The sequence below is a fragment of the Erythrolamprus reginae genome, chromosome Z, assembly GCF_031021105.1.
Source record: "Erythrolamprus reginae isolate rEryReg1 chromosome Z, rEryReg1.hap1, whole genome shotgun sequence".
Lineage (NCBI taxonomy): Eukaryota > Metazoa > Chordata > Lepidosauria > Squamata > Dipsadidae > Erythrolamprus > Erythrolamprus reginae.
The window spans coordinates 4,261,454-4,282,353 of record NC_091963.1 but is presented as its reverse complement, the minus strand read 5'-3'; the positions used below and the strand labels follow the sequence as shown (position 1 = coordinate 4,282,353).

Below are 20,900 nucleotides of genomic sequence, written 5' to 3'. Positions count from 1 at the left end.
TTTTCCTTCCTTATTTCCTTCCTTCCATCTTTCCTCCCTCCGCATTTCCTTCTTTCCATAATCTCTCCCTACTTCCCTTCCTTCCATCCATCCATCTTATTTCTCTCCCTCTCATTCCTCTTTCTCTCCTTCCCTCCCTCCCATCTTCTTTCATTTTTTTCTTCCCTCTTTTCCTTCCCTTCCACACATCTTTTATTCTTTATACCCATCCTTTTTCCTTCCTTCCTTCTCTCCCTCCTTCCTTCCATCATTCCTCTCACCCTCCTTTCCTTCTTTCCATTATCCCTCCCTCCTTCCTTACATCCATCCATCTTCTTTCTTTCTCATTCCTCTTTCTCTCCTTCCCTCCCTCCCTTCTTCCTTTCCATCATCCTTCCTCCCCTCCCATCCATCCATCTTTCTTCTCTCTCTCCCATTCCCCTTTCTCTTCTTCCCTCCCTCCCTTCTTCCATCATCCCTCCCTCCCCTTCCTTCCTTCCTTTTTCCTTTCCATCATCCCTCCCTCCCTCCCTCCCTTATTTCCTTCTTCCTTCCCAACATCCCTCCTTCCTACCCTCCCATCATCCATCTTTCTTCTCTCTCTCCCATTCCTCTTTCTCTTCTTCCCTCCCTCCCTTCTTCCATCATCCCTCCCTCCCCTTCCTTCCTTTTTCCTTTCCATCATCCCTCCCTCTCTCCCTCCCTTATTTCCTTCTTCCTTCCCATCATCCCTCCTTCCTACCCTCCCATCATCCATCTTTCTTCTCTCTCTCCCATTCCTCTTTCTCTCCTTCCCTCCCTCCCTTCTGCCATCCCCCCCTCCCTCCCCTTCCTTACTTCCTTTTTCCTTTCCATCATCCCTCGCTCCCTCCCTCCCTTATTTCCTTCTTCCTTTCCATCATCCTTCCCTCCTTCCTTTCTTCCTTTCCATCCATCCATCCATCTTACTCCTCTCCCTTCCCTTCTCTCTCTCCCTGCAGCTGATAGTTGAAAAGACAGCTGACCACCCTGATCCCGAATACTCGCTGGTAGAAGATGCCGCCTTCCACTTCGCGTGTTTGATGGACAGGCTGAACGAGCAGCGCCTCTCCCAGCCCGACCTGTGTGACGTGGACGTCGTCCTGGTGCAGCAAAAGTCCGTCTTCCGGGCCCACAAGGGGGTCCTGGCAGCCTCCAGCCAGTTCTTCCAATCCCTCTTCACCCAGAACAAGCAGCTGCAGAGGGTGGAGATTTCTCTGGAGGCTTTGACCTCCGTTGGCCTTCAACAGATTTTGAACTTCATCTACACCTCCAAGCTCTTGGTCAACGGCGACACCGTTCGGGATGTCCTGAGTGCAGCCTCGGTCTTGCAGATGACCGACATCGCTTCCTCCTGCCAGGAACTCCTTGCCACGCGAGCTCTCGGCTTGGCCATGACCAACAATATGGCGTTGACTTCGGACAACTGTAGCAAAGCTGCCGCAACGCCTCAGTTCTTCTGTGACATCAAGCAAGAAATGGACCCCGCACGTCCTAAGATCTTCACCCGAGAAGGGAATGTCCCGTTTTCTGTGCGGGTGGAGGATGGCAGCCAGAACCAGCCTACGGTGGCCAACAAGACGTCCTACAAGGAAGAGACACACGGCGGTTCACCCGTCTGCAAGATGGAAGGAGGCACGTCCGAGGCTCCCCGAGGCGCCTACAGCCATGGCGAGCAGATCATTGTGGAGGTCAACCTTAACAACCAGACCCTTAACGTCTCTAAAGGGGTAGAGGGGCAGCCTTCCACAGCCAACCAATTGGCTTCCGAAGTTGGATCGCCGGAAGGAGAGCGCCGTTCTGCGGCAGTAGATCGAGAACAAGAAAACGGCGGTAAGCAAGACGATAATGCCGATGTGGGTGATGAAGAGGAGCGCTCGGAAGAGGAAGAAGACCTGGAAGAGGAAGACACCTCGGAAGAGGAAGAAGAAGAGGAGGAGGAGGAAGAAGAGGAGGAGGAGGAAGAAGAGGAGGAAGGCAGAGGGGACAATGACGGTAACGTAGCCGAGATAAGAGAGGAGAAGACCAGAGCACCTCAGAGGGCTAGGTCACTTGCCAAGGTCACCAATTCATCCACGTCCCCCAAGGCGGGTGAAGCTGCCACCATCAGAGAAGGAGAGGAGGAGGAGGGAGAAGATAAAGGCAAAGTTGCTGAGGGTGATCAGAAAGCCAAGAAGCAGAAGAAAGACCAGGATCCACCTGGCCAGAAGGTCAAGTTGGAGGAGAAGCAACATTATCCGTGTAAGAAGTGTCCACGAGTGTTCAACAACCGCTGGTACCTGGAGAAGCACATGAACGTCACGCACACGCGCATGCAGATTTGCGAGAAGTGTGGCAAGAGGTTCCTGCTGGAGAGCGAGCTGGTCTTGCACCACCAGACGGAGTGCGAGAAGAACATTCAGGTGAGGACTTCTGAGCGCCTACCGCAGCCCTTCCTTTCTCCCTCCACGGGACATCCTCGAGGCCTTAGGGTGGGAACTCTGAGGAGGAGGGCAGGGTGTCCAGCAAACCTGGAAAAACAGAAATCAGGGAAATTGGCGATACAGGAAATTATCAGGGAATTATCGCGGAATGATTTAGCTTTACTAGATAAATGGTCAAAGCAATGGAAACTGCAGTTTAATGTTTCCAAATGTAAAATAATGCACTTGGGGAAAAGGAATCCTCAATCTGAGTATTGTATTGGCAGTTCTGTGTTAGCAAATACTTCAGAAGAGAAGGATTTAGGGGTAGCGATTTCTGACAGTCTCAAAATGGGTGAACAGTGCAGTCAGGCGGTAGGGAAAGCAAGTAGGATGCTTGGCTGCATAGCTGGAGGAATAACAAGCAGGAAGAGGGAGATTATGATCCCGCTATATAGAGTGCTGGTGAGACCACATTTGGAATAATACTGTGTTCAGTTCTGGAGACCTCACCTACAAAAAGATATTGACAAAATTGAACGGGTCCAAAGACGGGCTACAAGAATGGTGGAAGGTCTTAAGCATAAAACGTATCAGGAAAGACTTCATGAACTCAATCTGTATAGTCTGGAGGACAGAAGGAAAAGGGGGGACATGATCGAAACATTTAAATATGTGAAAGGGTTAAATAAGGTCCAGGAGGGAAGTATTTTTAATAGGAATGTGAACACAAGAACAAGGGGACACAATCTGAAGTTAGTTGGGGGAAAGATCAAAAGCAACATGAGAAAATATTATTTTACTGAAAGAGTAGTAGATCCTTGGAACAAACTTCCAGCAGACGTGGTAGATAAATCCACAGGAACTGAATTTAAACATGCCTGGGATAAACATATATCCACTGTAAGATAAAATACAGAAAATAGTATAAAGGCAAACTAGATGTTTCTGTGAATAAATTAGGGGGGGGGGGACCAAACTGTATTAAAATATTAAGCCTTGGCAGCATTTAAGACCAGTGGACTTCAACTCCCAGAATTCCTCAGCCAACTATGCAATGCTCCACCTGTCCTGGCTGGAGAATTCTGGGAGATGAAGTCCACAAGTCTTAAATGTTGCCAATGTTGGGGACCCCTGATATGAAGGATCTGGGATCAAGTTTAGCTGTGGCTTCTCTGAGTAAATATCCAGTTGAGGGCAAATAAAATCCATGTGGGTTGTGAGTCAGAAGGTGTACAATTCAGAGTTGCGATCCAAATTATGTAATCTTCCATTTCAGACTGAATTCACTGGAGAGGGATGCTTTTGTATTGTTTGTTTGTGTCTCTGCTTTTTGTGTGTGTGTGTGTGTGTGTGTGTGTGTCTATTTGGTGTTTTGTTGTGTGTCTCTGTGTGTTTGTAAGCCTGCAGCGCCAGCAAGTGGTTGAAAGCAAAATTGCAAGGGGAAAACGGGAAGAATTTTTATGAAATTGATTCTGGATCGGTAATAAACCTAATCCTACGTAGCTTCTGCTCTGGAAATCTCACACTGCTTACCAGAGCTTACAAAACTTTTGCCAGACCCATCCTCGAATACAGCTCATCTGTTCGGAACCCATATCGCATCTCAGACATTAACACCCTTGAAAATGTCCAAAGATACTTCACCAGAAGAGCCCCTCACTCCTCCACTCGAAACAGAATCCCCTACGAGACTAGACTTTCAATCCTGGGCCTAGAAAGTTTAGAACTAAGACGCCTTTAACAAGATCTAAGTATTGCCCACAAGATCATATGCTGCAACGTCCTCCCCGTTAACGACTACTTCAGCTTCAACCACAACAACACAAGAGCACACAACAGATTTAAACTTAATATTAACCGCTCCAAACTTGACTGTAAAAAATATGACTTCAGTAACTACCGCTGCCGCCGGGAAGGAGAAAGTTGGTGCACAAGACGAAGCACTGAGGAAAGGAGCCCCCCGAAGCTGCCGGTATTGCAGCCGCCCCCACCCTTCCTGCAGCTTGGAGAGGTTAGACTATAGAGACTGGGAGGCTATTAAGCGGGCGGTAACATTTTGGATAACAAACAAATTTTTCTGTGGCTGTTCGGTATCTGAATTTTTGTTCAGATACCGAAGCAAATTTTTGCCAAAAATTTTGTTCGGTATCCGAAATGTACGAGAACCAAAGCGTTCAAGAACCGAGGTACCACTGTATATACTGCTCAAAAAAATAAATGGAACTTAACAGAATATAACTCCCAAGTAAATCAAACTTCTGTGAAATCAAACTGTCCACTTAGGAAGCAACATTGATTGACAATTTCGTTTTGTGTCCAGCACATTCAACTTTGTACAGTGGTACCTCGGTACTCGAACGCTTCCTTTCTCGTACATTTCGGATAACGAACAAAATTTTCGGCAAAAATTTGCTTCGGTATCTGAACAAAAATTCAGATACCGAACAGCCAGAGAAAATTTTGTTCATTATCCGAAATGTAATCCCGGCAGCTTCAGGGGGCTGAGGAGCTCTCTAAGAGCTCCAAGCTGCAGGAAGGGTGGGGGCTGCTGCAATCTTGGCAGCTTCTGGGGGCTCCTTTCCTCATTGTTTCCTCTTATTACCTGTAAGCAGCTTCAAAAACTTTCTCCTTCCCTGTGGCTGCAACAGCGGCGGCTTCCCTTCCAGTAGCAACAGCGCCGGGAACGTCACGTGATGAAGGGAAGCTGCTGGAGCGGCAGCAACTGCTGAGATGGCTCCGGCGGCTTCTCTTCATCACGTGAGTTCCCGGCGCTGTTGCTACTGGAAGGGAAATCGCCGCTGTTGCATCCACAGGGAAGGAGAAAGTTTTTGAAGCTGCTTACAGGTAATAAAAGGAAGCAATGAGGAAAGGAGCCCCCAGAAGCTGCCAAGATTGCAGCAGCCCCCACCCTTCCTGCAGCTTGGAGTAGCGAATTTATTTATCCCATTGGAAATAAAGAAACTAGATTTAATTGGTTCCCAGCGAGTTAACAGGGGCTGGGAATCAATTAAATCCATTTCCATTATTTCCTATGGGATAAATAAATTCGGTACTCAACCAAATCGGTTCTCGACCACACTTCTGGAACGAATTGTGGTCGAGTACCGAGGTACCACTGTATTCTATGAGAACATTTCATTCATTCAGATCTAGGATGTGTCATTTGAGTGTTCCCTTTATTTTTTTGAGCAGTGTATAAAACAAACTTATGCTTAAATGTATTGAAACACTATTGTTTTAAGAGTTAGTGTTACGGACGGCCACAAGAGGGAGCCAGAGGTGTGATTCTCTCTCTCTGCTATTTCTATTTTGACTGCTGTAGTCGAAACTATGTGTTAAACGCTGGTTTATATATTTGTAAGCTGAACAAGTAAAACTTACAGTACAGTGGTACCTCGACATACGGGTTTAATTCGTGCCAGACCAGAGCTCGTATGTCGATCAATTCGCATCTCGAACGAATGCCTTTAGACTTTGTTTTTCCGGGCCGAGATAACTGGAAGCATGGAATTCTTGCGCCATCTAGTGGACGCTCGACTCATATCCCAAATTTGAGCTCGGGTGTCGAACAAAAATTTTGCTCGCGCCTTGGCTCGTAACTTGGAATACCCGCATGTGGAGCAGCTCGTATCTAGAGGTACTACTGTATTGTGTAAGACTGGGACTGTTCTACAGTAAGATATTTGCCAAAGTAAATAATATTTGCCAATAATAAATAATACTGAAGCAGTGGAAGTGATGTGCCAGTGCCTGGAGGCTGTTGGGGCCTGGATGGGTGTCAACAAACTCAAACTCAACCCAGACAAGACGGAGTGGCTGTGGGTCTTACCTCCCAAGGACAATTCCATCTGTCCGTCCATTACCCTGGGGGGAGAATCATTGACCCCCTCAGAGAGGGTTCACAACTTGGGCGTCCTCCTCGATCCACAGCTCACATTAGAGAAACACCTTTCAGCTGTGGCGAGGGAGGCGTTCGCCCAGGTTCGCCTGGTGCACCAGTTGCGATCCTATTTGGACCGGGAGTCACTACTCACAGTCACTCATGCCCTCATCACCTCGAGGCTCGACTACTGTAACGCTCTCTACATGGGGCTGCCTTTGAAGAGTGTTCAGAAACTTCAGATCGTGCAGAATGCAGCTGCAAGAGCAATCATGGGCTTTCCCAAATATGCCCATGTTACACCAACACTCCGCAGTCTGCATTGGTTGCCGATCAGTTTCTGGTCACAATTCAAAGTGTTGGTTATGACCTATAAAGCCCTTCATGGCACCGGACCAGATTACCTCAGGGACCGCCTTCTGCTGCATGAATCCCAGCAACCAGTCAGGTCCCACAGAGTTGCCCCCACCCTCCTTGCCTTTCGAAAGCTGCTTAAAACCCACCTCTGCCGCCAGGCATGGGGGAACTGAGATACACTTTCCCCCTAGGTCTTTACAATTTTATGCATGGTATGTCTGTATGTATGACTGGTTTTTATAAAATGGGTTTTTAACTGTTTTTAGTATTGGATTTTGTTATATACAGTTTTATTGTTGTTATTAGCCGCCCCGAGTCTGCGGAGAGGGGCAGCATACAAATCCAATAAATAAATAAATAAATAAATATTTTATACACTTAATGTATTACTGAACAATTACTTGTATCTCTGGGCTATCGCCTGGGTATCTGCTAGAACTGCACGCGTTGTCTGTGTATGTGTATCTTTGAAAACTCAGAGATGACTTTGCACACTCCTTAATAAGCTTGAAAGAGATTTAATGTTATTCTTACATTGAAACTGGAAGTCTCAAGAGGTGACCTTCGTGTATCTTCTTCCTTGCAGTGCATGACTTGTGGGAAGGTTTTTAAGAAGCTCTGGTCGCTCCACGAGCACAACAAAATCGTCCACAGTTACGCCGAGAAGAAATTCCCCTGCGAGATCTGCGAGAAGAGGTTTTACACCATGGCACACGTGCGGAAACACATGGTTGGTGAGTAGGGTGGGGAACGCATGGAGAAGGGCAGGAACTGAAACCTAAGGACCTTCTAGAACAGGGCTGTGGAACCTGTTCTGCTTTGGGCCTAATCGGATGGGAACAAAGAAGCACCCACAGGCAGAAAATTCAAACAAAACACATATACAGTATATTTAAAAATAATTTCTACAAAACAAGGTCAGGCTTTTAGTCCGTGTTGGCAGAGTTCCTGGTCAAATTGTTTAATAGATGAGGAATTCTGGGAGTTGAAGCCCACAAGTAATAAAAGGGCCATTGTTCACCACTCCTGAGCTAGAAGATGTCTGATTCCACATCCTATCAATTGCAATCCATACAGGTAGTCCTCAACTTAACGAGTGGTGGCTTCTCTTCCTCCTCCCTCTCCTCCTCCTCCTTCTTTCTCCTTCTCTTCTTCCTCCTTCTCCTTCTTTCTCCTTCTCTTCCTCTTCCCTCCTCTTCCTCCTCCTCCTTTCTCCTCCTCCTCTTCCTCCCTCTTTTTTCTCCTTCTCTTCCTCCTCCCCTCCTTCTTTCTCGTCTTCCTCCTTTTCCTCCTACTTCTTCCTCATTTTTCTCATCCTCCCCTTCTCTTCTTTCTCCTATTTCTCTTCCCCCCTTCATCTTCCTCCTCTTCCTTTCTCATTCTCCTATTCCTCTTCCTCCTTCTCCTCCTCCTTATCTTCCTCCTCCTCCTTCTTTCTCCTTTTCCTTCTCCTCTTCCTCCTCCTTCTTCCCAAATCCCAGTCCTTCTAGCATCAGTGAGGTTCCCTAGTTGGGTCATGAAACTATAAGAAGAAACAACCAATCTTGGAAATCACCAAGGACCCCAGTCTTCCTCCTCTTCCTCCTCCTCATTTCAACCCTGGGCTACAAATATTCTACCAGGAAAACACAAACTCCAATTCCCACCCTGCATTATTGAGATGGGCTACCTGATTAGGGAACGTAAAATTCCCACAAAAACGTAGTTGTGCTGTGTTGCTAGGTTGTTTCCCTTTCAGACTCCGGAATATTATCCACGTGGAAATGAAGACTTTGTTTTTTCAATCAGAAGATGGCTTCCCTTCAGAAATTGTAACCCGTTCGTCCCTGGAATGTTTGAAGAAGAGATGAGACAGCCATTCGTTTGAACTGGTATAAGGGCTTCTGCTCAAGTAGGGGGTTGGACTAGAAGACCTTCAAGGCCCCGCCCAACTCTGTTGTTCTGTGTGGTGCACTTTCCCAAACTGAGTTAGCAGTTGGTCTTATCCAGGGATGGGATTCAGCCGGTTTGGGGGAAATGGATGCCAATTTTGCATCCGGTTTGCAGAACCAGTAGTTGCAAGGACTGGCTGGTCCCACCCTGCCCGTCCTAGGAGTTTCCGCGCAGCCCGTTTTGGATGCCAGGTAAGTGGGCGGAAGCTCTGGGAGAGCAAAAAACAGGCCTCCCGCCCATTTCCAGAGCCCGGGGGAGACTGTTTTCGCCCTCCTGGAGGATCGAGAAAAGCCTCCGGAGCCTGAGGTAGACGAAAATGCCCTCCCGCCATGTTGCAGAAGGCCAGATAGGCCACACCCACCATAGCCATACCCACACAGCAAGCGGGCAGAGAACCGATTGCTAATTTTTTTTCCACCATAAAATTTTTATCTTCTCCAACATAGAATAAAAACATGATGCATAGTTTCCAACACAAAATCAACCTTAATATCAAACATACATTTTTTTTCTTTTTTCTTTGCAGTCGTTCATTGGAGGCTATTATGTCTTTTTTTTCCACAAAAGGTCTGTAGAAACATTTAATATATGTATTCATAAACCTCTTAAAATATACCTTTTCTCCATCAAATATAATAATAATAAAAATAATAAAAATAAAAATAAAAATAACAAAATAATAAAAATAAAAACAACAACAACAACAACAACAACAATAATAATAATAATAATAATAATAATAATAATAATAATAATAATAAAAAACTACTGTGGGACTTCCGACTTCCGACTGACCGAATTCTGAAGCATAACACACCAGACATCCTGATTGTGGAGAAAAAGAAAGTATGGATCATCAACATTGCAATCCCAGGGGACAGCAGAATTGAGGAGAAGCTGCTAGAGAAATGAGTGAAATACGAAGATCTAAAAATCGAGGTGCAACGACTCTGGCATAAGCCCGTGAAAGTGGTCCCAGTGGTACTTGGCACGCTGGGCGCAGTACCAAAGGATCTCAGCGGACATTTGAAAACCATTGGAATTGACAAAATCTCCATCTGTCAATTGCAAAAGGCCGCTTTACTGGGATCGGCACACATAATTCGTCGCTACATCACGCAGTCCTAGGTGCTTGGGAAGCGCCCGACTGGTGATGAAATACGAAATCCAGCATAGCGTTTGCTGTGTTGTAGTGACATAATAATATTAATAATTAATAATTTAATTAATAATTTAATTAATAATAATAATAAACATTTATTTATAAAGCAAAGGGCATGACAGCAAACCATGTTCAACTAACAAGGACAGGCAGTAGGCAACACACACACTTAGCTAAAACACAACTAAAACCACAAACCATGTTAAAAACATTCCCAACCTCTCCAGTGTCCTCTCTCTTGCTGACCCCCAAAACAAGGGTGTTTCAATTGGCTGAATCAAAGAGCGAATGTCTTTAGTGCCTTGCAGAAGCAGAGAAAATTCTCCGCTACCCGAAGCTGTAAGGGACGACTGTTCCACAGACATGGGGCAAGATCTTGAAAGGCCCACAATTTGGATGTTGCTGTACGTATCTGTGGGACAGTCAACCAACCCTTCCCTCAATGGTGTATACCAAGATAGATAGGTCGCCAAGTCATTTGGTGTGTTTGAACGCAGGGCCTTAAATACCATCACTATCAGTTAGAATAGAATAGAACAGAGCAGAACAGAATAGAATAAAATAGAACAGAACAGAACAACGGAATGGAATGGAACGGAACAGAACAAAATATAGAATGGAATGGAATAGAATATAATAGAATAGAATAGAATTTTATTGGCCACCTGTGATTGGACATACAAGGAATTTGTCTTGGTGCATATGCTCTCAGTGTACATAAAAGAAAAAGAGACATTTGTCAAGAATCAGGAGGTACAACACTTAATGATTGTCATAGGGGTCAAACCAGCAATGAAGAAACAATCAATATTAATAAAAATATTAGGATACAAGCAACAAGTTACTGTCATACAGTCTTAAGTGGGAGGAAAAGGATGATAGGAATGATGAGAAAAACTAGTAGAAATAGAAGTGCAGATTTAGTAAAAAGTCTGACAATGTTGAGGGAATTATTTGTTTAGCAGAGTGATGTCGTTTGGGAAAAAACTGTCCTTGTGTCTAGTTGTCTTGGTGTGCAGTGCTCTGTAGCGACGTTTTGAGGGTAGGAGTTGAAACAGTTTGTGTCCAAGATGCGAGGGGTCAGTCAATATTTTCCCTGCCCTCTTTTTGACTCGTGCAGTATACAGGTCCTCAATGGAAGACAGGTTGGCATCAATTGTTCTTTCTGTGGTTCTGATTATCCTCTGAATTGGGCCATGGCTCAAATTGGCAGCCAATGTAAAGATCTACGTAAGGCTGACACTTGGGATGGCCTGGAGAGATTTAGAACCACCTGGGCGGCACTATTTTGGACCAGGCATAATAGGCCCAGTGAGCAAGATGGCAAGCCTGCCAATAAGCTATTACAATGATCTAAGCGTGTTGTTACAAGGGCTTGGATGACTAGGTGAGCAGTCTCAGTTGTTAAGAACTTGCGGATTCTCCGAATATTCAAAAGATGGCAACTACATGCCTTTGCTGTCGCTCCAATAAAGGGGCACACAGACACTCTGCCATCTAGACATCAAGAGCCACGGCGGCGCAGCAGGTAGAGTGCAGTACTGCAGGCCACTAAAGCTGACTGCTAGATCTGCAGGTCAGCAGTTCAAATCTCATCACCGGCTCAAGGTTGACTCAGCCTTCCATCCTTCCGAGGTGGGCAAAATGAAGACCCGGATTGTGGGGGCAATAGGCTGGCTCTGTTAAAAAAGTGCTATTGCTAACAGGTTGTAAGCCGCCCTGAGTCTAAGGAGAAGGGCGGCATAAAAAATAAAATAAATTTTAAAAACCCAAACAAACAAATAAATAAATCATCAGCCGACAACCAAGCTTCTGTGATTACTGCTATGGATATTCTATAGTCCAGCATGCAGTTACACAAAAGTCCAACTTTGGAAACTAAGGAACCAGCATTCCACAGCAATAATAAAGCAGGTGTGTTCTTTAAAAGAGTAGATAAGGGAATAGTTCCCAGAAATTAGTCCTTGAAGTAGTATCTAACGGTATCTCTTGCCAATTTGAGCCGGGATGAGAGGGTTCCCCAGTTATGTTAATATACGGGTTTTAAAAATATTAAAACGTTACAATAACCTATACATTAATTGCTGGCTATCAAATTCACATCTTATTTTAATGTTGTTGTTATTTATTATTATTATTATTATTATTAACGTGATTTTATTGATTTTTAAACTTTTTTTTAACTTCTATTGTATTTATAACCGTTGTTAGCCTGTTAGAGTCCATTTTGGAGTGAGTGGCGCATAAATGCAATAAATAAGTAAGTAAATAAATAAATAATCTTACAAATCTATTGAATTAATTGTTCCAATAATTATCTTACAATACATAGTAGCTAAGTAGATTATCTGTATGATGAACCTTCATATTACAACAAGAAATCTAGAAAACCGTAATCCTACATGTCTATTAAACTGATTATTCCGATAACTAATTATATCATATTGTACAATAATAAAATAGACTATATAGAGAATAAACATGTGTATTACAACAAAAAAATTAAATAACAATATGTGTGTGTGTGTGATCTGAATATGTTTAAACTAATTTTTTCCCAAAAAACTTTTTTTAATGTGTTATATCATCTTCTCCCTCTGGGTTATAACATTTAAAGCTCAATCCCCTTGTCGCCATTTTACCAGCAATGCCTTATTATTTAAAACATCAAAATATCCACGACTATCCATCCACTCATAGAAATCCCCCAAATTCTATAGTAATCAAAATCTTGTTTATCTTTAAGTTTCAAAGTTTGCTACATTTTTTTTTTAACCCTGGGGTCAATCTGCATTGGCTGCCGATCGGTTTCCGGTCACAATTCAAAGTGTTGGTTATGACCTTTAAAGCCCTTCATGGCATTGGACCAGAATATCTCCGAGACCGCCTCCTGCCGCACGAATCCCAGCGACCGATTAGGTCCCACAGAGTGGGCCTTCTCCGGGTCCCGTCAACTAAACAATGTCGGTTGGCGGGCCCCAGGGGAAGAGCCTTCTCTGTGGCGGCACCGGCCCTCTGGAACCAACTCCCCCCGGAGATTAGGACTGCCCCTACTCTTCCTGCCTTCCGTAAACTCCTTAAAACCCACCTTTGCCGTCAGGCATGGGGGAACTGAAACATCTCCCCCCGGGCATGTTTAATTTATGCATGGTACGCCTGTGTGTGCGTCTGTTAGTATATGGGGTTTTTTAAATACTTAATATTTTTAAATTTGTCTGTTTACTTGTGATTTGTTTCTACATGTTGTGAGCCGCCCCGAGTCTTCGGAGAGGGGCGGCATACAAATCTAAGTAATAAATAAATAAATAAATCTTACTGTGACCTCTCCCGGCAGCGCTGATCTCTGGCCATGAGCCTTAAGCTAAGCTGAACATCCCCGATTCTTCTCTGCTTTGTAGCTCACACCAAGGACATGCCCTTCACCTGCGAGACGTGTGGCAAGTCCTTCAAGAGGAGCATGTCTCTGAAGGTCCATTCGCTCCAGCACTCGGGCGAGAAGCCGTTCAAATGTGAGGTGAGAATCCATTTTGGGGTGTCATTGCATTGAGCCGCCCGTGGAGTAGCGCGGTGGCCTAGAGGTGGAGCTCTCCTTTGCTTTACTTCCCTCTTTCTTTTTTCCTCTTTCATTCCCCTTCTTTCCTTTCTCCTTTTCTTTCCCCTTCCTTTTCCTCTTTCATTTCTCCTTCTTTTCCTTTCCTCCCTCTACCTTTCCTTTCTGCTATCCTTTCCTTTTTCCTTTCATTATCTCCTTTCATTAGAATCATAGAAGACTGACGGCAGAAAAAGACCTCCTGGTCCATCTAGTCTGTCCTTATACTATTTTCTGTATTTTATCTTACAATGGATCTATGTTTATCCCAGGCATGTTTAAATTCAGTGACTGTGGATTTATCTACCACGTCTGCTGGAAGTTTGTTCCAAGCATCTACTACTCTTTCAGTAAAATAATATTTTCTCATGTTGCTTTTGATCTTTCCCCCAACTAACTTCAGATTGTGTCCCCTTGTTCTTGTGTTCACTTTCCTGTTAAAAACACTTCCCTCCTGAACCTTATTTAACCCTTTAACCTATTTAAATGTTTCGATCATGTCCCCCCTTTCCCTCCTCCAGACTATACAGATTGAGTTCATTAAGTCTTTCCTGATAAGTTTGATGCTTAAGACCTTCCACCATTCTTGTAGCCCGTCTTTGGACCTGTTCAATTTTGTCAATATCTTTTTGTAGGTGAGGTCTCCAGAACTGAACACAGTACTCCTAATGTGGTCTCACCAGCACTCTATACAGCGGGATCACAATCTCCCTCTTCCTGCTTGTTATACCTCTAGCTATGCAGCCAAGCATCCTACTTGCTTTCCCTACCGCCTGACTGCACTGTTCACCCATTTTGAGACTGTCAGAAATCACGACCCCTAAATCGTTTTCTTCTGAAGTTTTTGCTAACACAGAACTGCCAATACAATACTCAGACTGAGGATTCCGTTTCCCCAAGTGCATTATTTGACATTTGGAAACATTAAACTGCAGTTTCCATTGCTTTGACCATTTATCTAGTAAAGCTAAATCATTTACCATATTACAGATGCCTCCAGGAATATCAACATTAAACCGCAGTTTCCATTGCGGTGACCATTTCCTCCCTCCTTTCCTTTCCTCTTTCATTTCTCCTTCTTTTCCTTTCCCCTTCCTTTGTCTACTTTTCTTTCTTTCCTTAAACCTTCCTTCCCTCCTTTCCTTTCACCCGTCCACCTTTCCTGTCCGCTTTCCTTTCATTTTCTCCTTCCCTCTTTCCTTTCTCCTTCCTTTTCCTACTTTCCATTCTTTTCTCCTTCCCTTTCTCCCCTCCCTCTCATTCCTTTCTCCCTTCCCTCCCTTTTACTTCCTTCCTTCCTTTCTTTTTCCTTTCCTTCCTACTTTTCTCTCGCTCTCTTTTTAAACTTTTGACTCTAATCTCTCTTTTTTGTGAACCCACCCAGAATTGCAACGAGCGATTCCAGTACAAATACCAGCTGCGTTCGCACATGAGTATCCACATCGGCCACAAACAGTTCATGTGCCAGTGGTGCGGGAAAGACTTCAACATGAAGCAGTATTTTGACGAGCACATGAAAACACACACAGGTGAGACCGGCTCCTTCCCGCAGCCTCCTTAACCTCGTTCACTTTTCCTGTTTTGCTGGTAATGAAAAGGAAGGGAGACTACTATAGATCTATTTCAGGCTTATTTGCCTTCATCAGGTAGTCACATCCTTACTGGCATTTGAACCTGGGGCTCTGCCTTGTAAGGTACAATATTGTTGTTGTTGTTGTTATTATTATTATTATTATTATTATTATTATTATTATTATTTATTAGATTTGTATGCCGCCCCTCTCCGCAGACTCAGGGCGGCTCACAACAACAATAAAACAATATACAACAAATCTAATAATTTAAAAATCACTAAAAAACCCTTATTAAAAGCGAACATACACACAAAGATACCATGCATAAACTGTATAGGCCCGGGTGAGATGTCTCAATTCCCCCATGCCTGATGGCAGAGGTGGGTTTTAAGGAGTTTACGAAAGGCGAGGAGGGTGGGGGCAGTTCTAATCTCTGGGGGCAGCTGGTTCCAGAGGGTTGGGGCCGCCACAGAGAAGGCTCTTCCCCTGGGTCCCGCCAAACGACATTGTTTAGTCGACGGGACCCGGAGAAGGCCAACTCTGTGGGACCTAAGCAGTCGTTGGGATTCGTGCGGCAGAACACGGTCCCGGAGATATTCTGGTCCGATGCCATGGAGGGCTTTATAGGTCATAACCAACACTTTGAATTGTGACCGGAAACTGATCGGCAACCAATGCAGACTGCAGAGTGTTGGTATATATACACTCAGGTTCAAATCCCAGTAAGGGTGTGGCTACCTGATGAATGCAAATAAGCCCAAAATAGATCTATAGTAGTCTCCCTTCCTTTTCATTATGAGCAAGAATATGTTACATATACTGTATATATATTTATATTTGCATATAAAAAATCACTACCAAAGTTTGCATCGATTCATACTAAAATATAAAAGGAACGGGCTAGGCCAGCAAAGTCTGTCCAAATATATTGGGATTGTGAGGTGACCATTTCCATAAAACACCTCTTTGACTCTTCCGTCCTGCTTCTCTAGGTGAGAAACCCTACATTTGTGAGATCTGCGGGAAGAGTTTCACCAGCCGCCCCAACATGAAACGCCACCGACGGACGCATACGGGCGAGAAGCCCTACCCGTGTGACATCTGCGGCCAATGCTTCCGGTTCTCCAACATGCTCAAGGCTCACAAAGAGAAGTGTTTCCGGCTCAGCAACCCACAAGGCACAGACCCCAACCGGGAGACAAACTCTCTTGGCCTCTTTGTTTCTCCCAACGTCAACTCAACTCTGTTGACCACCGGCATTCCTCTCCACCCGTCCTCGCCTTCCCAAGCCCTTCCTTTGCCTCTAGGACATCCTCACGCTCACCCCATGCCTCCTCCTCCTCCTCTCCTACCCGCACCACAAGCTCTCTTCCCTGGTAGCAGAGTGAACATGGGCAACTAGACCTTGCACAACCTCTGATGTGTGTCCAACTTGGCTTGTAGCTCTGAAAATCTCTCCAATGCTGCTGACTGCGGTGGGTTTGTGGTCAGCGGACATCAAGTTTGGGTTTTTACTTTGATAGACCTGAAGTTCTTGGTTCTTCGGAGAGAGGCGGCATACAAATCTAATAAATTGAATTGAATTGAATTGAATTGAACATCTAGAACCTTGAGATCATGGTTGCGACTACTCAAGCCACAACATTGTTAATCTGTTTGCTCATGGAAAGAGGCCGACCAATTTTTCTTGACCTACTCTTCTTAGATATGTTGGACTTGGAGCGCCAACATCTGTATGGACGGTGTAGAAGAATCAAAGGTGTTATTTTCTTATTGACTCTGAAGATCTTGAGGAGATGATAGAGCTTGACCCAGGTAAGGCAAGGATTTTCCAAAGACAAAGGCAAGGACTTTCTGAACCTATCTTGTCAAGTATGGATTCGGAGGAGTCGGAAACCAAAGGAGGTAGAAATGGAAGATGCCTTCATTCAACACAAGAAGGTTGGAAGGGAGGATCCCCGTTTTTCCGTGGTCCTCTGAATGGGAATGGATAAATATGGAAAACGTGCTCCGTGGAAGTCTCAAAGGTGCTATATATACCATATTGTACCCTACGTCCGATATCTAAGACAAAGACAATATGAACAACTGGATGGTGTGACCAATGGAAAGATTTATATTCCCTTTGCTCGATGGGACTGAAAGGAAACTTCAAGGTGTGGACGGTAAAACTCCTTGGTGTAAGGACGGTAGTTTTTTGAGTGTGTGAGACCTTGTAGCACCTTCCTCCAAGGTCAACTTCTCATTCATTCATTCTCTGCTGTTGTTCTTGCCTATCTTTTACTACAACCGTCCGATTCTCAACTTCTGTCGCTTGAAGATAAGGTGACCTCCTCTGAAGGTGAGAACACTAGAGATTTGATTCCCGAGTTTGCGGAGAGGGGCGGCATATAAATCCAATAAACCTAAACCTAAACCGATTAACAGTTGGAAGGGACCTGGCAGGTCATTTAGTCCAACCTGCTCAAGCAGGAGACCCTACATCTGACTCTACCTAGGATCGAACTTACAACCTTCTGATTGTGAGGCAAGAGCTCCACCTCTTGGCTGCAGAAGCTCTCCTCTCACTAATAGTCCTTTGAAAACAGTAGAACTCTTTTCCTTGATCGCCATCAAGGTTTAAATCCAGCATCTTTATGTATTATGGAATCCTTACACAGCGTAAACACCATAGCCTAGACCAGGGGTAGGCAAAGTTGGCTCTTCTATGACATGTGGACTTCAACTCCCAGAATTCCTGCACTAGCATGATTGGCTGAGGAATTCTGGGAGTTGAAGTCCTCAAGGAGAGCCAGCTTTGCCTACCCTGGGCCTAGGCCATAACTTAGTCTACAATTCCTTGATTTCTACTCTACACCTACTATTCCTGAGTAAAACGAACTTCCTGAGGAACCTCTTCTAAAATCAACAATTATATTCTCCGTGAGCTCTTTGGAGAAAAACGTTGAGCCTTTAAAGACGTTTTTAACACGAAGCGTTGGTTCTTTTTAACTCTTTTTGCACTTTATTACCTAATCCTAAGAACTCTTTCGCAATAGGACCTTTGTGAGCTCTTCCAGAGGAGAAGAACGTGGTGGGGCAGGGGGGGAGCCTCATTGCTTGAGTCATCTTTCATTCCCAAGGCAGATACACCTCCCCCCAAGTCAAAATGGGTCACGTTTCAAAAGGTTGACCCATTCTGTTGTCGAGACGCACATCATTTTGCATATTTGGCAAAACCTGGTGGGTCTTGCTTGAGAAGAAGATCCATGATTTTTGATCGTTGGTGTGTGTGCCCGTCCGAGCAAGGGCTGGCCCCTGGAAACGTGCAATAAGAAACGAACTGGTGGACAAATGATACACGTTGATTGTGGTTGATTGTCTCGTCTAGTCCTTCCCGACCCAACTCTTAAAAGTGATGTTTAAGCTCGGAAAGAGAGAGAGAGAGAAAGAGAAAGACTCTTAACACACCTTAGAACCTTGCTACAGGTATTCCTTAATTTACAGGCGTAATGTCCGTCGCTGAGCGATGCAGTCATTGACTTGCGTCCAAATTGACATTATTATTTGGGTGGGGGTTGAACACAAATTACCCGGTTTTTAAATGAATCGCCAGATCGTTAAGCAAGTATGGCTTGCTCCATTGACTTCTTTGTCAGTATCCGGGGCGGGGGGGCGTGAGGATAGGTCACCTATGGAGATCACATGATCCCGGAATCCTGCAACCATTATAAGTACATGCCTGTTGCCAAGTGGATGAATTTTGATCATATAACACGGACGCAGCAACAGTCATAAGTGTGAGGACCGATTAGGGGTTTTTTTTTTTAGGACTGTCATATTATCAAATGGTAATGAATGGTCATAAGTTGAGGAATATCTATAGTATATTTTAGGAAGGAAATTAAACTCAACTAGTTTTATGAGTGCCTGTCGTTTGACCACCTAATAATATTTTTATGGCATCTGGCCTACCAGGTATTCATCTGGTTAGGGTCCTTAGTCTGGTCAGTTTCAGCACATTATTTTATCCCCTGATTAGGTCTGAAAAAACCTTAATTGGAGTAAATAGCAATTAAGAAAAGCCTGCAAGCTGGGAAAAGTCGGGAAAATCATTAGCACCTCGTTAGGGGTGGGGGGAAAGCTTTGTAAAAGATACATTCAGAGTATAAGACACGCCCAAATTTTCAGCCTCTTTCAGGAAGGAAAAAAAGTGCGTCCAAAAATACAGTACTGTCTAGTACTGTACCACTATAGAAAGTAACAATGACAATGGGGGGAAGAAAGGAATACCAAACACCTCCGAAGCATTGCCTCACAACTCCACCCCCTCCCTTGCGGAGGGAAAAAGGCAACAGACACGAGTAAAAGCGGTAGATCTCCCTACAGCCAGCAGGATTAAGCCTCACAATTCCACCCCCTCCCTTGGGGAGGGAAAAAGGCAACAGACACGAGTAAAAGCGGTAGATCTCCCTACAGCCAGCATTAAGCCTCACAATCCCACCCCCTCCCTTGGGGAGGGAAAAAGGCAACAAACACGAGCAAAAGCGGTAGATCTCCCTTCAGCCAGCAGGATTAAGCCCACAATTAGGCTTACCGCAGGGGGGAGGGAAGGGTGTGGCCCCGTGACGCGGGCAATGAGCAGACTGAGTAATGCTTTATAAAGATGTTTGTCTCCCACGACATTTTAAAAACTCTGACGAAGTTAGCAGCACGCTAACGAAATATATATATATATGTCACATATTTTTTGCTGAATTTGAAAATTAAGGGAGACTAGGATAGATCTATTTCGGCCTTATTTTGGCCTCATCAGCTAGCCATACTCACTGGGACTTGAACCTGCAAGCTTTGCCTTGTAAGGCAGAGAATTAACCTCTAGGCTACAGTATCCAATCCCTTCAGCTCTGCACCAGGGAAGGGTTACATATTTTTGTAACACATACATACACACGCACACACACACATACATAGAATATACATATAACTGCTGCTTCGTCATCTTTTAGTGCTGACGGCCATCCATTTTCAAACAGGTGGAGAACATACAGGTAGCTCTCATGTTAAAACCAGAATGGAACTAACCCAATGTAGGATTTTTTTTAAATGCTGCTTTACAATATTGTTGTAAAAGCATGGTCCTGTGCCATATGGATATTGTCAAGTGCCCGAAATTCAGTCATGTGACCTTAAGAAGTCTCAGCTGTTGGAATTTAGAAACTGGGTCATAGTCCCCTTTTTTTGCCCAACTGTCATAACTTCTGATGGTCACTAAGTGATTAGTCATAACCTGAGGACTATCTGCTTTCAAGGGCTTTCATTTCAGAAGCAAGACAGCATCGGGAAAAGTTTAGGAATAGATTTGAATCAATATGCTTATAATGGGATAATTAATTTTTCTTCCGCAGAAATCCTTCTCTGTAAATGTGTTAAATTCACACACGATCCTTTTCCACACACCAAAACACCCCTTCAGTGGCAGGGGGCACAGTTGCCTATCTAATACATATTTCAGTCCGCTTCTCGTTCCCGGGGTCCGTGGTTCGCAATGCCCTTCTCTCCAAACGGATGAAATTAAGTGTTTGAAATTTTTTGCCAAGCTGCTAGCCCTCTTGAGGACTCTCATGCTAGCCAAGTTTCGAAGGAGATCTGATCTTGAGTTATCTGTGGCACGTGTATATGCCTTTGCATGTACCGGAGGGAGGAGGGTTTTTCTTGCACTAGCGCAGTGTTTCTCAAATGGAGGGGGGCATTGGGGGGGGGGGGCGCGTGACCCTAGGAAATGTGCTTTTTTTGCCGCAAGCAGTAGAGGTTTTTTTGCACCAAACAATAGCTCATAGCACAGAGGAGGAGATATAAAGTGCGTATAACAAACTTTAAGAGACACCACGGAAAAATATTGAGAGGAGGAGAGAGACGGAGATCATGAGACAAATGTCTCCCAAAAGATAAGACGAGGAAATATGATGAAGCGCATATAGTGCTTGGCTTCACTGTGACTACGGTGGGAGACGAGGAAAGACCG

The 20,900-nt window shown here is 44.5% G+C and overlaps 1 protein-coding gene across 2 annotated transcripts in view; it reads left to right on the top strand.

The window, feature by feature from the left end:
• Positions 1-17,887, top strand: part of ZBTB47 (zinc finger and BTB domain containing 47) — a 30,941-nt gene extending 13,054 nt beyond the window's left edge. For both annotated transcript variants that reach the window (XM_070729574.1, XM_070729575.1), the window contains exons 2-6: positions 960-2,399; positions 7,226-7,373; positions 13,132-13,247; positions 14,707-14,851; positions 15,889-17,887. In XM_070729574.1, coding sequence (XP_070585675.1) covers positions 960-2,399; positions 7,226-7,373; positions 13,132-13,247; positions 14,707-14,851; positions 15,889-16,298 — 2,259 coding nt within the window. In that variant the 3' untranslated portion in view covers positions 16,299-17,887. The remainder of the gene's footprint in view (positions 1-959; positions 2,400-7,225; positions 7,374-13,131; positions 13,248-14,706; positions 14,852-15,888) is intronic.
• Positions 17,888-20,900: the final 3,013 nt, after the last annotated feature.